Below are 19,719 nucleotides of genomic sequence, written 5' to 3'. Positions count from 1 at the left end.
TTTGGCATCTATTGAGATGATGAAGTAAAACTTCTAAAATATCTACTAAAAATGCTTTTCTCTTTTTATTTTAAATCTTCTGTGTGATTTTTAGTTTAAAAAAATGGAACCTTATTCCTGTGACACTTTTGTGGCATTACCTCCAGCAACAGTTGATAACAGGATTATTTTTGGAAAAAATTCAGATAGACTGTGTGATGAAGTACAAGAGGTGGTTTATTTTCCTGCTGCAATTCATGATAACTTGACAGAACATCTTAAGGTAGGTGAAGTATGTGTTTTGTTAGCTATATACATTTTTTCTATCATTAGCTAGCCATTTGGCAGAGATTATAGAAGTTAAAAATTCAAGAATTTAATGTGAAAAATAATTTGAATCAGAACTAGACTTCTGGACTTTCATTTCAATGATTTGGAGGAAGCTGAAATAACAATTATAATAATTGTTAATTCTTTGATCACGTATTTGAATGGACCTTGAGATTGAGATCTGCTTCCTTAAGGTTCAACTCACATCTTCCTCTACAAAAAGTGTCAAGATTTTACAACTAGAAACCATCTCTCCTCCTGAGCTTCCATTAACACCTCATCTTCACTTTTCTTCATGGTCCTTATATTTATATTTTGTTGTGTCTTAATGTATAAGTCTTAGTTTCTTGAAAGGAAGATTTGTATCTGATTATCATTGTTGTAACTAACATCTCATAGCAGAGTCCTTTATAATAGGAGTTGCTTTAGCAAATATTTGAATGAGTAATTGCTTTAGGGTCAGTTCTGAATGTTTTAAGAGTAGTACCTTTCTTACTGGAATTTTCAATTTGGTAATACTTCATTTATACTTTCATTTATGCAAATAAGTTCATATCTTTTGATTGATTTTTGAGATTCTGGACTTTAATTACTTTTTTTGTTTTTATGGTTGTTGCTATGATTTTCTTTATAGTGTACTTACATAGAAATCGATCAAGTCCCCGAAACATATGCTGTTGTCCTTAGCCGCCCAGCTTGGTTATGGGGGGCAGAAATGGGAGCCAACGAGCATGGAGTTTGCATTGGGAATGAAGCCGTGTGGGGAAGAGAAGAAGTTTGTGACAAAGAGGCGCTACTGGGCATGGACCTTGTCAGGTTATTTTTTTGTTTTATTTTTGCACTGTAGAACTGATTTTAAATTTAGATTGTAACTCTTATGTGTTTTATTTTCCTTTTTTTTTTTTTACTGTTGATACTTTTATAGTTTGTGTTAAAAATGGTTCCTAGTACAGGCATGCAATTTCAAGACTCAAATATCATTAACTGGGAGAAGGAAATAATTTAAAAATTATTATTCATTGGAAGTACCTTACATACTTTATCAGACCTTAACTAATTCTCAAAGTAGCCTTATGGGGTATATATTATTATCCTCGTTTTACAGATGAGGTACCTGGCATACAGAGGTAAAGCAGCTTGCTAACAAATCACCAACTTGGAATTTTAACATTGATCAGTTTGACTCCAAAAACTTTCTTTACATTCTTTCTAAACGGACTTCAGAGGGAGTAGTTTAGAAGTTGGATTTCAGTTTATCTGTTAATTTGAAAGAACTTTAAATTTGAATATAAACATAAATTCTCATGTGCATGAAATCATATAAAATAATGGAAATTTATTTTAATCTGAGAACCTTAATGTTTTTATTTTAGACTTGGTCTTGAAAGAGCTGATACAGCTGAAAAAGCCCTCAGTGTCATTGTTGATTTATTAGAACAATATGGCCAGGGTGGAAATTGCTCAGAGGGTAGGATGTACTTTAGCTATCACAACAGTTTCCTAATAGCTGACAGGAATGAAGCCTGGATTCTGGAAACTGCAGGGAAGTACTGGGCAGCAGAAAAAGTACAAGGTATGGACAGCTTTTCATGATTTAATTTGCTATACAATTAATAAAAAACCACCTTAATTGCACACACTGAATTAATTGTTTTTCATGATTTATAATCCAGTGTAAAGAAATGTTGAACTGTAGGGGAAATGAAAAAATTTGAAAGAACATAACAGTAAAAAAGCACTGTAAAGAGCTTTATTGAAAAAGAGAAATCATTATCTCTTTTCATTTGTATGATACTAATTTCATATAACTTGTATATATTTTCTGTGCAGCAGCTTTTGGCGGTTTTACAGTACTTTTCCACTTTTTAATCACCCCTTACCATTGTTTCCTCTTTAAACTCGGAGCTGAATTCCAAAATTTTATCATGTGTGGGTATGGAGGTGAGGAAAGGGGAGTGTTTTTGGTGATTAGTGTCTGTGGGTTAGTGGTTCGAAAGAATATATTGATAAAATAGTAAAGCATAAAAATTTGATATCTTTGAGTAAATGACACAATATGTTTTAGAATGCTTTTCTTTTTCATGGTTTCTTTGTGATCATATATTCCTTTCATTTTTCAAGTCTAGAAATCCAGAGATTTACTGAAGTGATTTACTCAAGGAAGTGAGTGAAAGGATTTAAATCTTTCCATCCTGACTCACAGTTCAATATTCTTTCATAAGAGTACACCCTTGTGCTCAAGCATGATCTTGTACTTCTTGAGTACTTACTCCTGGATCTCCTAGTTTTATGGGGGATATAAGGTACACATGCAAAAATATTAAATGGTGCATGAATGATAATAGACACAGAGATGCTGTGAACACTTAGAGAAAGAAAAGGTCATTGTGAGCTGGAAAAGTTCAGAAAGTCTTCACGAAGGTAGCCTTCAGCTTTGGAGGATTTACATGCAGTTTTCCAAAACAGGTCATTGTCAGTTATTTTGAGGGACATTTTATTTTGTATTTTGCCTGTGTGTTTATCTTTTATTTTTTTCTGCTTGTGGGAAAGGACTTTTTTAAAAATTAAGGTATCATTGATATACACTCTTATGAAGGTTTCACATGAAAAACATTGTGGTTACTACATTCACCCATATTATCAAGCCCCCCCCGCCCATACCCCATTGAAGTCACTGTCCATCAGCGTAGTAAGATGCCACAGAGTCACTACTTGTCTTCTCTGTGCTACAGTGGCTTTCCCGTGACCACCCCCCCGACACACACCATGTGTACCAATCATAATATCCCTCAATCCCCTTCTCCCTCCCTCACAACCCACCTTCCCCTATTCTCCCCTTTGGAACTGCTAGTCTCTTCTTGGAATCTGTGACTCTGCTGCTGTTTGTTCCTTCAGTTTTTCTTTGCTCTTATACTCCACAAATGAGGGAAATCATTTGGTACTTGTCTTTCTCCACCTGGCTTATTTCACTGAGCATAATACTCTCTAGCTCCATCCATGTTGTCGCAAATAATAGGATTTGTTTTCTTCTCATGGCTGAATAGTATTCCATTGTGTATATGTACCACATCTTCTTTATCCATTCATCTACTGATGGACACTTAGGTCGCTTCCATTTCTTGACTATTGTGGCACATCCAAAAAAGTGCTGTGATAAACATAAGGGTGCATATGTCTTTTTGAATCTGAGATCTTGCTTTCTTTGGGTAAATTCCTGGGAGTGGAATTCCTGGGTCAAATGGTATTTCTATTTTTAATTTTTGAGGAACCTCCATACTGCTTTCCACAACGGTTGAACCAATTTACATTCCCACCAGCAGTGTAGGAGGGGTCCCCTTTCTCCACATCTTCCCCAGCATTTATTGTTCCTAGTCTTTCTGATGTTGGCTGTTCTAACTGGTGTGAGGTGATATCTCATTATAGTTTTAATTTGCATTTACCTGACAATTAATGATGTGGAGCATCTTTTCATGTGCCTGGTGACCATTGGAATTTCTTCTTTGGAGAAGTGTCTGTTCATATCCTCTGCCCATTTTTTAATTGGGTCATTTGCTTTTTGGGTGTTGAGGCATGTGAGTTCTTTATATATTTTGGATGTTAACTACTTGTTTGATATGTTATTTACAAATATATTCTCCCATACTGTAGAATGCCTTTTTGTTCTGCTGATGGTGTCCTTTGCTGTACAGAAGCTTTTTAGTTTGATGTAATTCCATTTGTTCATTTTTGCTTTTGTTTCCCTTGCCCAAGGAGGTACGTTCAGGAAAAAGTTGCTCATGTTTATATTCAAGAGATTTTTGCTATGTTTTCTTCTAAGAGTTTTATGGTTTCATGACTTACATTCAGGTCTTTGATTCATTTCAAGTTTACTTTTGTGTATGGAGTTAGACAATAATCCAGTTTCATTTTCTTACATGTAGCTCACCAGTTTTGCCATTACCTGTATGTTTATTAATACATAAAATTAAATTTAGGCTGTTTTTCTTATTGTAATAATTGGCCTGAGTGTATCACTAAGCACTTTTTATTTTATTAAGTGTAAGAAAGAAATGAATACATGTATTCTTTTGAAAAAGATAGCCCCACCTAGCCATCCAAAATGATTGCCTTCAGTGAATCTAATTATCTAGTTGTAGATTAACTTTGTCAATTGATTTCTCTAAGTGAGCCCAAGAACTAAATACTTAAACTGTAGAGAATTATCAATTACAAAATTCTTTGTCTTTGATTCTATGATGACTTAAGTCTAGTTTTTGTAGTGAGAATATCCCAAGTATGACTTTATTAGAGTACTTTAATTGATTTCTACTTGGTAAGCTGTTATTCCAAATCTGTTTAAAAATATTACAATTTTCATTTATCATGATCTATTTCACTTACATTGATATCTTTAAAAGAGGCTTTTATTGTTTCTCCTGTTTTGTACTTTAGTTTAAAATTTTGTTATAATTTGGTGCCATATTTTTGGAAGCCTGTCTAAACTTACATGTGACTTTTTTTTTTAAAGTAATTCATACAAAAGACTGATATCTAGAACATACAAAGAACTCTCAAAACTCAACCAGACAAATGCACAAAAGACATGAAGAGACATTTCACCCAAAGGGATATACATATGTCAAAACAAACATGAAACGATATTCAACATCATTAGCCATGAAGGAAATGCAAACTAAACTTACAAGAAGATATCACTTTATCTCTATCAGAATGGCTAAAATTTTTAAAATGACACTACCAAATGCTGGAGAGAATGTGGAGCATACTAGCAACTGATACATTGCTAGTATGAATGTACAAACCACCACTCTGGAAACAGTTTGGCAGTTAAAAAAAAAAAATGCAATGACCATATAACCCAGCAACTGCAATCTTGTGCATTTATTCCAGAGAAATAAAACTTACATTAACACAAAAACCTGTATATGAATATTTTTATTGCAGCTTTTTCCATAATATCCAAAAAACTGGAAACAACTCAGATGTCCTTTAACTTGTGAATGATTAAACAAGTAGTGGTATATCCATACCATGGAATAGTACTCAGCAATAAAAAAGAAATGAACTGTTGATACATAATATAACCAGGATGTATGTTTAGAGAATTATACTTAGGAAAAGAAAAAAGCCAAAGGTTGTATTCCGTAGGATTCCATTTATATAATATTCTTGAAATAACATTATACAAATGGATAATAGTCTAGTGGTTGGCTGGGCTCAATGAAGGGGTGGCAGTGGGAGTGGCTGTAAAAGGGCTACATGAATGATACTTGTGATAATGGAAGTATTCTATATTTTAACTATATCAACACCAGTAGTTTGGTTGTGATATTATACAAGATGTTACCATTGGACAAAACTATGTAGAGGGTACACAGGATCATCATTATTTCTTATTACTGCATGTTAATCTACAGGATCTCAAAATAAAAAATGCAATTTAAAAAAGTAATTCATTTATCTTTTTGAGTATGTAATAGATGCACATCGTACAAAATTTAGAAGTGTATATTTACACTTAAATGTGATTATGTAAATAAGCTAGTGATTAAGAAGAATAATGTACCAATAGATATGTCATGTTAAATATGACTTTTCTTCTCCCTCTCCTCTTTTTTCAAAACAGAAGGAGTTCGTAATATTTCTAATCAGCTTTCTATTACAACTAAGATTGATCGGGAACATCCAGATATGAGAAACTATGCGAGGCAGAATGGTTGGTGGGATGGTGAAAAGGAGTTTGATTTTGCTGCAACATACTCTTATCTTGACACGGCCAAGATGATGATTTTACCTGGCAGATACCGTGAAGGCTACAAGCTTCTCAATAAACATGAAGGTAATTTTATTTAATGACATTGGAATGAAAAGGTGTACGTATAATGTGGGTATGATAAAATCTTTTCTTAAAAGAATTATTTTTAGTAAAGGTAGAATTTTATTAAAACTGAACATACTGTGATATTGTAGGCTGTTTTTTCAGTGAGTTGAGTATATAATTCTGAGAGAGTAAGAGTCTTTTTAAAGGACAAGTTCAGATTCATAATCCTCAGACCCTTTTTTCATTTCTTACTGATATTCTTTTTTTTAAATTTTGGTATCATTAATATACAATCACACGAGCAACATTGTAGTTACTCAATTCCTCCCATTATCTAGTCCCCATCACATACCCCATTACAGTCACTGTCTATCAGTGTAGTAAGATGCTACAGAATCACTACTTGTCTCCTCTGTGCTATACTGCTTTCCCCGTGCCTCCTCTTACATTATGGGTGCTAATTGTAATGTCTCTTATTCCCCTTATCCCTACCCAGTCCTTTCCCTTTGGCACCTGTTAGTCCATTCTTGGGTTCTGTGATTCTGCTGTTGTTTTGTTCCTTCAGTGTTTGCTTTGTTCTTATACTCCACAGATGAGTGAAATCATTTGGTACTTGTCTTTCTCCGCCTGGCTTATTTCATTGAGCATAATACCCTCTAGCTCCATCCATGTTGTTGCAAATGGTAGGATTTGTTTTCTTCTTATGGCTGAATAATAATATTCCATTGTGTATATGTACCACATCTTCTTTATCCATTCATCTACTGATGGACACTTAGGTTGCTTCCATTTCTTGGCCATTGTAAATAGTGCTACAGTAAACATAGGGGTGTCTTACAGATATTCTTAAAACCAAATTGGGATCTTTTCTTCTCAGAATTCATTGGAACATGGAAACCACCTTCTTTGACTATTGCTGCTTCTTCTTTATTAATTTTTTAATAGTATTCTTGTTATATAGTAGTATTTTCTAATTACAAAAGTTTTATCTAGAACTGATTGAGAAGACAAACTGGTTAAGACATAAGAATTCCCTATTTTCCTTCCCAAACTCCAGAAATGTTGAATAACATATTTAAACATTAAGGACATGTATAGCAAGGTTTGAACACAGGAAGAAGAAATCACCAGGTACTAAAAATGAAGATAACCCACAGTATTAACAAGGTATAGGGTGTTTCTTCCCCACTCAGTCTTCCTCCTCTCTGTGTCAAATGGAGGATTCTGGACCAGATATAAGCCTTAGAGTCTAATTTTAAAATCAGTGAGAATGTAGGTGTCTAGGTGAAAGACCTATTTGAGGAGCAGGAACTGAAGATTACAAACATGTAAAAATGCTCCCTGCCCAGAGTCCAAGCCTGGAATTAGCTGTGTGCTCCCCATCTGTGGATCAGTACAGTCTCCTGTGAGAGACTGAACTCTGAGCTACTTGTTTTTAGTAGACTCAGACTGGTCTAGGGTTGTGCTGAGAAACACACACTGGTTTGGAACCAGTAAACTACACAGGATCCCAGTATACCTGTCTCTACACCCACTATGTAGATATTTGATTTGGCAAATATTCAGATTTCACTCAAATTTCCCATCCAAATTAGAAGTCTGCTATAATGAGTCTACATGTAACTGTCATTGAAAACATTTAAGTTATATGGGCATTCGGATGAAAGAATGTAGTTTCTATGTATACTCTGGATAGTTTCTATTGTTATGTCATCAAGTTTACTGATCTTTTCTTCTACATTAACTAATCTTCTGTTAATCTCATCTAGTGATATTTTCATTTTGGATATTACATTTTTCTTCTCTATATTTTCCATTTGGTTCCTTTTGTATGTATCCCATTTCTCTTTTCATTACCTTCATGCTTTTTTTTTAAAACACTTGAGCATATGCAGAGCATATAGCTGTTTTAGCATCCCTGTCTGCTAACTCCATTATCTCCATGACTGCTGGGTATGTTGCTGTTGATAAGATTTTTCTCCAGTTTTGGGTCGCATTTTACTATTTATTCATGTGTCTCTTGATTTTTAATTGGATGATGGAGGACGCAGATTTTAATTTTGGGGTGCTGGATTTTGTTTTATTCCTTTAAAGAGTGTTAGACTTTATTTTATCAGTTAGTCAATTATCTAGAGAACAATTTCATTTACGCCTGTTTTTAAGCTTTTCTAGCTCTAGGATAGCTTTTACTTTTGGGCTAGTTTAGTCCCACTACTAAAGGATGTGATCTTTTCACGTTTGTAATCTTGGTAAGTAGTTCAGTTCCTGCTCCCCAAATAGGTCTTTCACCTAGACACCTACTACATTCTGATGGATTTTAAAATTAGACTCTAAGGCTTATATCTGGATCAGAGTCCTCCCTTTGACACAGAGAAGATTTACCCTGAATGCCTTGTGTACGAGGTCTCCCTACTCCAGCTAGTGGAAACTCAGAAGGTCCTCAGCCCTGTGTTAGCTTTATGAACTTCTTTTTTTTTAAATTTTTTTTTATTTTGGTATCATTAATCTACAATTACATGAATGACATTATGTTTACTAGGCTTCCCCCTTCACCAAGTCCCCCCCCATCCCCGTTCACAGTCACTGTCCATCAACATAGTAAGATGCTGTAAAATCACTACTTGTCACCAAGTTCACAGTCACTGTCCTTCAACATAGTAAGATGCTGTAAAACTTTATGAACTTCTTAAAGCTGTAGTTCTAGTGATTGCTCTTTTCTTAAAATTTGTATTTTGTTTTTGTTTTTTTAGCTGTATGGAGTTTTACCCTATGTGTGTGTGCAAATTGGTATTTAGTCAAAAGCTCCAGGGAACCATTGTACAGATTTCTGGAAATTTTTCTTGGGTAGCTCTTTCCTCTCTGGTACTCTGCTCTGCAAATTCTAGTCACCCTAGCCTCCTTAAACTTTGATCTCTGTTTCCTCAACTTAGAGTGATCTTTGGGCTATGTCTGGTTTCCCCTTCCCTCCAACAACACAGAGCTCCTGGAGTCAGCACAATGACAGGGTTTACCTTGTTTGTGTCCCTTCTCTCAGGGATCATAATCCTACACTACCTGATGTCTGATGTCCAGAAACAGTTGTATGTATTTTGTCCAGTTTTTTGTTTGTTTAAGTAGGATGGTTATTCTGGACCCAACTGTTCCTTCATGGTTGGAGGCAGAAGTCCTCTTTACATTACAGTAAGTGTTTTTACAGTATAGGGGGAAAATGCAATTTTTATTCAATATGATATATTACTAACTACACAGAAGTAAAACTACTATAAGTTCGAGAGTTAAATAGCATTTTATATGTTTTCTATTATGCAGAAGTTCTTGGTAGATTGTTACTTAGCCTTTAAAAGCATTTAGTAACATTGGATTGGCTATATAACTATTAGATGAAGTAGACTTTAGATTAAGGTGGATTACCAGGGAGAAAGAACGATATTTCATAATCAAAAGAGTGTCATTTTAGGATTATTTTGTCACCATAGTAAATGTATATGCATCTAACAACAAAGCTTAAAAATACATAAAGAACTGAAAGAACGGAAAGTAGAAATAGACAATTCCACAATAATTGTTGGAGGCTACAGTACTTCTCTTCCAGTCTTCAGAAGAACCAGCAGACAGAATATCCACAAAGCAAGGCTGTAAAATAACTGAACAATTCCATCAACCACTGGATCTAATTGATGTTTATAAAATAGTCCACCCAACAATGGAATATATATTCTTTTTTTTTTTAATCAAAGTATCATTGACATACAATCTTATGAAGGTTTCACATGAGCAACATTGTGGTTCCAACATTCACCCATCTTATCAAGTTCCCACCCCAACCCTGTTGCAGTCACTGTCCATCAGTGTAGTAAGATGCTGTAGTCATTACTTGTCTTCTCCATGCTATACTGCCTTCCCCATGACCTACCTATATTGTGTGTGCTAATTATAATGCCCCTTAATCCCCTTCTCCCTCCCAACCCACCTCCCCAACCCCTTTCCTTTGGGAAGCGCCTATCCCTTCTTGGAGTCTGTGAGTCTCCTGCTGTTTTGTTCCTTCAGTTTTGCTTTGTTGTTACATTCCACAAATGAGTGAAATCATTTGGTACTTGTCTTTCTCTGTTTGGCTTATTTCACTGAGCATAATACCCTCTACCTCCATCCATGTTGTTGCAAATGGTAGGATTTGTTTTCTTCTTATGGCTGAATAGTATTCCATTGTGTATATGTATCACCTCTTCATTATCCATTCATCTACTGATGGACACTTAGGTTGCTTCCATATCTTGGCTATTGTAAATAGTGCTGTGATAAATATAGGGATGCATATGTCTTTTTGAATCAGGGATCTTGTTTTCTTTGGATAAATTCCTAGGAGTGGAATTCCTGAGTCAAATGGTATTTCTATTTTTAGTTTTTTGGGAACCTTCATATTGCTTTCCACAATGGTTGAACTAATTTACAATCCTACCAACAGTGTAGGAGGGTTCCCCTTTTTCTGCATCCTTGCAGAAAATTTGTTGTTTCTTGCGTTTTGGATGTTGGGGAATGTATATTCTTTCAAGTGCATATGGAACATACACCAAGGTGAACATATCTTGAGTCATAAAACAAATCTTAACAAATTTAAAAGAGACATAACAAAGTGTGGTCTGTGTCACTAATGAAATTCAAAATCAGTTATAAATGGGTATCTGGAAAAATCTCTACTATATAAAAACTGCACAATACACCCTTAATCTGTGGGTCAAAAAAGAAGTCTAAAGGAAAATTAGAGACTATTTTGAATGGAATGAAATAACAATATCATTTTTGTATATTTATGGGATACAGCAAAATAAGTGCTTAAAGGGAAATAGATAGCATTAAATGCTTATAGTAGACAATAAGAAAGGTCTCAAGTCAATAATATTAACTTTCACCTTAAAAAAAAAAGAACAAAATAACTCCCAAGCAAGGAAAAGGAAGGAAATAATAAAGATAAGAGCAGAAATCAATAAAATTGAACATAAAAAAAACAATGGAGAAAACTAACCAAACTAAACATTGGTTCTTTGAGAAGATCAATAAAATTGACATTCTCTAGAAAGTTTGACAAAGGAAAAAAAGGAAGAAGACACAATTTACATGTCAGAAAAAGAAATATCACTATAAACCTCACCAACATTAGCTAGATAATAGGGGAATACTACAAAGAGCTCTTAAGTGTATTCAATAACAGAGGAAATGAGCCAATTCCTTGAAAGTCACAAGCCACCACATTTATGTAAGAACAAATAACTGTTGATTTAGTAGACAATTGGTTGCAAAACCTGCCTCTTTAACCTGCAAAACCTGCCTCCTGGTTGGCAGCCCAAATTTCAGTTCAGTTATTTTATCTTTGGCTGAGCTCTTGTGGTCTGCCCCACATGCACGGATTCACAAATCTGATGGAGATTTGGACAGATTTTTTTTACAGAGAATTGGGAGGGTCCTCTCTCTAACTCTCTCCTTAATGAGATTCACCCTTCACTTTCTAGTACCTGCTTGATCTCTTGTTCTTCAGGCCAGAAAAACTAAGGTTTCTATAATTAACTGTACATTACTGCACAACATTGACTGTGGCCTTCTTCAGTCTAAAGCCAGTACAAAGTGTGCTTCATTCCATCTTCCAGATGTCACTTCTCCAGAATTTTCATGCTTTTGTTCACTGTAAAGAGACTTCAGGTAGTTTTCTGTATTTTGTCGCAAGTTTATAGTTATCTGAGGGAGGATTGGTCTGATAGGAGTTACTCAGCCTGATTGAAAGGAGAACTCCTTCCCATGACATTTAATATTCTAGGACATTATTTTACTTACAAAAATTCACAATTCAAAATTCAGAGGTATAGAAGAATATACACTGAAGTCTCTCCTTCCTGCCTTGTAACTAGATACTGAGTTCTTTTTCCCAAAGGAATTCCTTATATACCCTTCCAGAGATGGTGTATGCTTAATGAAACAAATATGTAGATGCATTCTTTTTTCTCCTTTTTAATAGAAATGATAATATGCTATAGGGACTTTTGCTTCGCATATTTCTTTTCTTAGCTATATATACTGTAAATCATTCTATTTTCATATCTGTAGAACTTCCTCATTTCTTAACACATGCATAGTATTCTATTATTTTGATGTATTTTTCAATATGGTTATTTATTTATTTTTAATTCTGGTATCATTAATCTACAATTACATGAGCAACATTATGGTTACTACACTCCCTCCTTATCAAGTCCCCACCACATACCCCATTACAGTCACTGTCCATCACCATCGTAAGATGCTACAGAATCACTACTTGTCTTCTCTGTGTTGTACAGCCTTCCCCGTGCTGCCCCCCACCCCACTGTATGTCTGCTATTCATAATGTCCCCTTCCCCCCCATCCTTCTCAGTCCCTCTCCCTTTGGTAACTGTTAGTCCATTCTTGGGTTCTGTGAGTCTGCTGCTGTTCTGTTCCTTCAGTTTTTTCTTTGTTCTTGTACTCCACAATGAGAGAAATCATTTGGTACTTGTCTTTTTCTGCCTGGCTTATTTCATGAGCATAATACCCTCTAGCTCCGTCCATGTTGTTGCAAATGGTAGGGTTTGATTTCTTCTTATGGCTGAATAATATTCCATTGTGTATATGTACCACATTTTCTTTATCCATTCACCTACTGATGGACACTTAGGTTGCTTCCATTTCTTGGCTATTGTAGATAGTGCTGCGATAAACATAGGGGTGCATCTGTCTTTTTCAAAGTGGGCTGCTGCATTCTAAGGGTAAATTCCTACGAGTGGAATTCCTGGGTCAAATGGTATTTCTATTTTGAGCTTTTTGAGGAACCTCCATACTGCTTTCCACAATGGTTGAACTAATTTACATTCCCACCAGCAGTGTAGGAGGGTTCCCCTTTCTCCACATCCTCGCCAACATTTCTTGTTGTGTGTCTTTGGATGGTGGCCATCCTAACTAGTGTGAGGTGACATCTCATTGTGGTTTTTAATTTGCATTTCTCTGATGATTAGTGATGTAGAGCATCTTTTCATGTGCCTGTTGGCCATCTGAATTTCTTCTTTGGAGAAGTGTCGGTTCAGATCCTCTGCTCATTTTTTAATTGGATAATTTGCTTTTTGTTGTTGAGGTGCATGAGCTCTTTATATATTTTGTATGTCAACCCTTTATCAAATCTATCATTTATGAATATATTCTCCCATACTGAAGAATGCCTTTTTGTTCGATTGATGGTGTCCTTTGCTGTACAGAAGCTTTTCAGCTTGATATAGTCCCACTTGTTCATTTTTGCTTTTGTTTCCCTTGCCCAGGGAGGTATGTTCATGAAGAAGTTGCTCATGTTTATGTCCAAGAGATTTTTGCCTATGTTTTTTACTAAGAGTTTTATGGTTTCATGACTTACATTCAGGTCTTTGATCCATTTCAAATTTACTTTTGGGTATGGGGTTAGACAGTGATCCAGTTTTATTCTCTTACATGTAGCTGTCCAGATTTGCCAACACCAGCTGTTGAAGAGGCTGTCATTTTCCCATTGTATGTGCAGGCTCCTTTATCATATAGTACTTGACCATATGTGTTTGGGTTAATATCTGGACTCTCTATTCTGTTCCACTTGTCTATGGATCTGTTCTTGTGCCAGTACCAAATTGTCTTGATTACTGTGGCTTTGTAGTAGAGCTTGAAGTTGGAAGCGAGATACACCCTGCTTTATTCTTCCTTCTCAGGATTGCTTTGGCTATTCAGGGTCTTTTGTGGTTCCATATGAATTTTAGAACTATTTGTTCCAGTTTGTTGAAGTATGCTGTTCATATTTTGATAGGCATTGCATTGAATCTGCAGACTGCTTTAGGCAGGATGACCATTTTGACAATATTAATTCTTTCTAGCCAAGAGCACGGGATGAGTTTCTATTTGTTATTGTCCTCTTTAATTTCTCTTAAGAGTGTCTTGTAGTTTTGAGGGTATAGGTCTTTCGTTTCCTTGGTTAGGTTTATTCTTAGGTATTTTATTCTTTTTGATGCAGTTGCGAATGGAATTGTTTTCCTGATTTCTCTTTCTGCTAGTTCATTGTTAGTGTATAGGAAAGCAACAGATTTCTGTGTATTAATTTTGTATCCTTAACTTTGCTGAATTCAGATATTAGTTCTAGTAGTTTTTGAGTGGATTCTTTAGGGTTTTTTTAAATGTACAATATCATGTCATCTGCAAATAGTGACAGTTTGACTTCTTCTTTACCAATCTCGATGCTTTGTATTTCTTTGTTTTGTCTGATTGCCATGGCTAGGACCTCCAGTACTATATTGAATAACAGTGGGGATAGTGGACATCCCTGTCTTGTTCCCAATCTTAGAGGAAAAGCTTTCAGCTTCTCGCTGTTCAGTATCATGTTGGCTGTGGGTTTGTCATATATGGCCTTTATTATGTTGAGGTACTTGCCCTCTATACCCATTTTGCTGAGAGTTTTTATCATGACTGGATGTTAAATTTTGTCAAATGCTTTTTCAGCATCTATGGAGATGATCATGTGGTTTTTGTCCTTCTTTTTGTTGATGTGGTGGATGATGATGGATTTTCGAATGTTGTATCATCCTTGCATCCCTGAGATGAACCCCAATTGATCATGGTGTATGATCCTCTTGATGTATTTTTGAATTCGGTTTGCTAATATTTTGTTGAGTATTTTTAAATCTATGTTCATCAGGGATATTGGTCTGTAATTTTCTTCTTTGGTGGGGTCTTTGCCTCGTTTTGGTATTAGAGTTATGCTGGTTTCATAGAATGAGTTTGGAAGTATTCCCTCCTCTTCTATTTTTTGGAAAACTTTAAGGAGAATGGGTATTATGTCTTCTCTATATGTCTGATTAAATTCAGCAGTGAATCCATCTGGCCAGGGAGTTTTGTTCATGGGTAGTTTTTTGATTACTGATTCAATTTCTTTGCTGGTAATTGGTCTCTTTAGATTTTCTGTTTCTTCTTTGGTCAGTCTTGGAAGGTTGTATTTTTCTAGGAAGTTGTTCATTTCTTCTTGGTTTTCCAGCTTGTTAGCATATAGATTTTCATAGTATTCTCTAATAATTCTTTGTATTTCTGTGGGGTCTGTCATGATTTTTCCTTTCTCATTTCTGATTCTGTTTATGTGTGTAGATTCTCTTTTTCTCTTAGTAAGTCTGGCTATGGGTTTATCTATTTTGTTTATTTTCTCAAAGAACCAGCTCTTTCATTGATTTTCTCTATTGTTTTATTCTTCTCAATTTTTTAAATTTATACTCTGATCTTTATTATGTCCCTCCTTCTGCTGACTTTGGGCCTCATTTGTTCTTCTTTTTCCAGTTTCAATAATTGTGACCTTAGACTATTCATTTGGGATTGTTCTTCCTTCTTTAAATAGGCCTGGATTGCTATATGCTTTCCTCTTGGACTGCCTTCACTGCATCCCACAGAAGTTAGTGCTTTGTACTGTTGTTGTCATTTGTCTCCATATATTGCTTGATCTCTAGTTTAATTTGGTCATTGATCCATTGATTATTTAGGAGCATATTGTTAAGCCTCCATGTGTTTGTGAGCCTTTTTGCTTTCTTTGTACAATTTATTTCTAGTTTTATACCTTTGTGATCTGAGAAGTTGGTTGGTAGAATTTCAATCTTTTTGAATTTACTGAGGCTCTTTTTGTGGCCTAGTTTATGGTCTATTCTGGAAAATGTTCCATGTACAGTTGAGAAGAATGTGTATCCTACTGTTTTTGGGTGTAGAGTCCTGTAGATGTCTCTTAGGTCCATCCGTTCTAGTGTGTTGTTCAGTGCCTCTGTATCCTTACTTATTTTCTGTCTGGTGGATCTGTCCTTTGGAGTGAGTGGTGTGTTGAAGTCTCCTAAAATGAATGCACTGCATTCTATTTCCTCCTTTAATTCTGTTAGTATTTGTTTCACATATGTAGGTGCTCCTGTGTTGCATGCATAGATATTTATAATGTTTATATCCTCTTGTTGGACTGACCCCTTTATCATTATGTAATGTCCTTCTTTATCTCTTGTTACTTTCTTTGTTTTGAAGTCTATTTTGTCTGATGTAATTATTGCAACACCTGCTTTTTTCTTCCTATTGTTTGCATAATTCCATATTGCATATGGATGTTGCTTTTTTATCCTTTCTTTTACTCTGTGTGTTGTTCAGTGCCTCTGTATCCTTACTTATTTTGTTTTGATTGGTGTATTCAGGCCATTTACATTTAGGGTTATTATTGAAAGATATGTAGTTATTGCCATTGCAGGCTTTAGATTCATGGTTACGAAAGGTTCAAGGGTAGCTTTTTTACTATCTAACCGTGTAACTTTAACTCACTTGTTACGCTATTATAATCACAGTCTGATGATTCTTTATTTCTCTCTTCTTACTCTTCCTCCTCCACTCTTTATGTCTTAGGTGTTTTATTCTGTACTGTTTTGTGTTTCCTTTGACTGCTTTTGTGGATAGTTGATTTTATTTTTTGCCTTTAGGTAGTGTTTGGTTGGTCTGTGTCCTTTGGTGTGATTTTGTTTTCTCTGGTGACATCTATTTAGCCTTACGAGTTCTTCCAACTAGAGGAGTCCCTTTAAAATACCTTGTAGAAGTGATTTTTGGGAGGCAAATTCCCTCAACTTTTGCTTATGTGGAAATTGTTTAATCCCTCCTTCAAATTTAAATGATAATTTTTCTAGATACAGTATTCTTGGTTCAAGGCCCTTCTGTTTCATTGCATTAAGAAACCTGTAAGGTATCTGTTGAGATGTCTGATGATAGCCTGATGAGTTTTCCTTTGTAGGTGATCTTTTTTCTCTCTCTGGCTGCCTTTAATACTCTGTCCTTATGTTTGATCTTTGCCATTTGTATTATTATATGTCTTGGGGGTGTCCTCCTTGGGTCCCTTGTGTTGTGAGTTCTGTGGGCTTCCATGGTCTGAGCGACTATTTCCTTCCCCAGCTTGGGGAAGTTTTCAGCCATTATTCCTTCAAAGACACTTTACCTTTTTCTCTCTCTTCTTCTTCTGGTGCCCCTATAATGCAAATATTGTTCTGTTTGGATTGGTCACACAATTCTCTTAATATTCTTTCATTCCTAGAGATCCTTTTATTTCTCTCTGCTTCAGCTTCTCTGTATTCATATTCTGTGATTTCTATTCCATTAACAGTCTCTTGCACCTCATCTACTCGGCTCTTAAGTCATTCTAGTGATTGTTACATTTCTGTTATCTCCCTCCAGACTTCATCCCTTTGCTCTTGCATATTTCTATGCAGGTTCATCAGCATGGTTATGAATTATATTTTTAGTTCTTTTTCAGGAAGATTGGTTGTATGTATCTCACCAGGCCCTCTCTCTGGGGTTATTTAAGTGATTCTGACTGGACCAAGTTCTTCTGCCTTTTCATGGTGATGGAAGTGATCGCTGGCAGGTGTTGCGTGTATCAGCTCAGAGAACAAAGTCCTTTCCTGCTTGATGTTTGCCTTGCCCTTCACTGTTGCCTGGGCCATTTATCTGCACACAGGGAGCAGTCTCTGGGTTAATTTCCTGAGCTGCTGTAGGCACAGCGGCCCTTGGGATATCCTCGGGCACTCCGGGGGATTGCAGATGCACTGCATGTGTTCTCATGTGAGAGCAGCACCCCTTCGTGCCTTCCGGACCTTGCCCCGGCCTCCTCTGCCTGTGCCGTGCAGCTGCACATGGGTGCAGCCTCTGGGTCTGGTCCGGTTAGCTGCACTCTTGGAGGAGACTCTGTGGTTGCTGTGGGTGGGGCTGCTCCTCAGCTGGTTCACAGCAGTGGCGGTCAGCCGGTTTGCTTGCAGTGCCGGCGGGTGGGAATGAACGGCAGGCACCAGCAGGGTGGCAATGAATGGCAGGCTGCTTATCGCCGTGAGTGGTTTCTGAGCTGTGTTGCCACCCAGGGGTTTGGGGCACCTGAAGTTCCTTAAGATTCCTTGCTGGGCTGAGTGTGCCGGGATGAGTCTGTCTACCTGTTAAACCCTTGTCCCTTTAAGACTTTTAAAGCACCAACTTTTCTTTTGTCCCAGGGAAGCTGGCTGTGGGGACCCTCTCGCAGTCTCCATCTCAGATTTTACTTTTCCATTTCTCTAATATCCAGTACACTGTGCGATATGTGTCTGTGCTCCCGGTGCAGATTACTAGGGCTGGTTATTTAGCAGTCCTGTGCTTCCACTCCCTCTCCACTCTGATTCTTTTCCTCCTGCTGTTGAGCTGAGGTGGGGGTAGTGCTTGGGTCCTGCCTGGTCACGGCTTTGTATCTTATCCTTTTTGTGAGCAACTACTCAGAGAAAGATCAGCCAGTGATTGATATTTGTTTCTCAGGTATTCATTAAACAAATTAATTATATCTTAGTTATTTCGTATAGCAGAGGAAAGTTTGTGACTAAATGTTTTTAGAATTTTGTGAGATGCTGAGTTCTTGCAGATGTTGATGTAGCTTGGCTGTTGTGCTGTATCTTCCGGTCTCTCTTTTAGAAATAGTTGTATTTGCTGTATTTTCAACAAAGTATATGGTTTTGGGAGGATATTTCCACTGCCCTACTCATGCCACCATCTTGAGCACCCCCTCCATATGGTTATATTTCAATCATCATATAGTGAAGATTGATTATGTGAATTAAACTTTAACCAATTATCTGTTTAAGTTTTCAGTTTTTTATTACTGAAGATTATGTAACATGCTTATAGCTTATTTATGTTCATATCCATTATTATATTTCTAGAATAAGTTCCTAGGATTAGAATGTGGGGCCAAAGCATATGCATGTTTTAAGGCTTTTGAAACATGTTGCTAAAATAGCCACTAGTAAAGTTGTATCAATTTACATTTTCACCAGCAGTGTTTGAGTGCCCATTTCCTAATATATTTATTAATATAAGGTTATTATTTTTGTTTAACCTTGATATATTTTGTATGCAAAAATGATACTTTTTAACTTTAAATAGATTTATTAGTGAGATTAGACATATTCCTATGTTCATTGAAAATCAGTAATTTTTAAACAGATTAACTGTTAATCTTTTTCCCATTTTACATTTGGTTAGTACCATCTCTTAAAAAATAATTTATAGTATACCTTTGTCTCTTTGCGTATAAACCCAGAAAAATAACTTTTATTTAGAAGATTATTGGGTGGCATTAATTGCTGAAAGGGTCATTCTGCTAATAAAAATACACAAAAGTAAACTCAAAATGGATCAAAGACCTGAATGTAAGTCTTGAAACCATAAAACTCTTAGAAGAAAACATAGGCAAAAACCTCTTAAATATAAACATTAGCACCTTTTTTCTGAACACATCTTGGGCAAGGGAAACAAAAGCAAAAATGAACAAATGGGACTACATCAAACTAAAAAGCTTCTGTACAGCAAAGGATACCACCAGTAGAACAAAAAGGGAGAATGGGAGAAAATATTCATTAATGACATATCCAGCGACAAGGGGTTAACATCCAAAATATTCCAAGAACTCACATGCCTCAACATCCAAAAAGCAAATAACCCAATTAAAAAATGGGCCATGGATATGAACAGACACTTCTCCAAAGAAAGTCCTATGGCCAACAGGCACA

The 19,719-nt window shown here is 36.0% G+C and overlaps 1 protein-coding gene across 2 annotated transcripts in view; it reads left to right on the top strand.

Moving 5' to 3' along the window:
* The window catches only part of SCRN3 (secernin 3), a 42,191-nt gene that overhangs the window by 3,602 nt on the left and 18,870 nt on the right, over positions 1–19,719 (top strand). The window contains exons 2-5 of one of the 2 annotated variants that reach the window (XM_036876958.2): positions 95–262; positions 944–1,125; positions 1,683–1,882; positions 5,936–6,148. In XM_036876958.2, coding sequence (XP_036732853.2) covers positions 104–262; positions 944–1,125; positions 1,683–1,882; positions 5,936–6,148 — 754 coding nt within the window. In that variant the 5' untranslated portion in view covers positions 95–103. Of the gene's footprint in view, positions 1–94; positions 263–943; positions 1,126–1,682; positions 1,883–5,935; positions 6,149–19,719 lie in introns of those variants that run through there. The other variant, XM_036876960.2, reaches the window with a different exon arrangement.

The sequence above is a fragment of the Manis pentadactyla genome, chromosome 6 (assembly GCF_030020395.1).
Source record: "Manis pentadactyla isolate mManPen7 chromosome 6, mManPen7.hap1, whole genome shotgun sequence".
Lineage (NCBI taxonomy): Eukaryota > Metazoa > Chordata > Mammalia > Pholidota > Manidae > Manis > Manis pentadactyla.
Note: the sequence above shows the minus strand (reverse complement) of the source record. Positions and strands in the feature narration are given on the sequence as shown.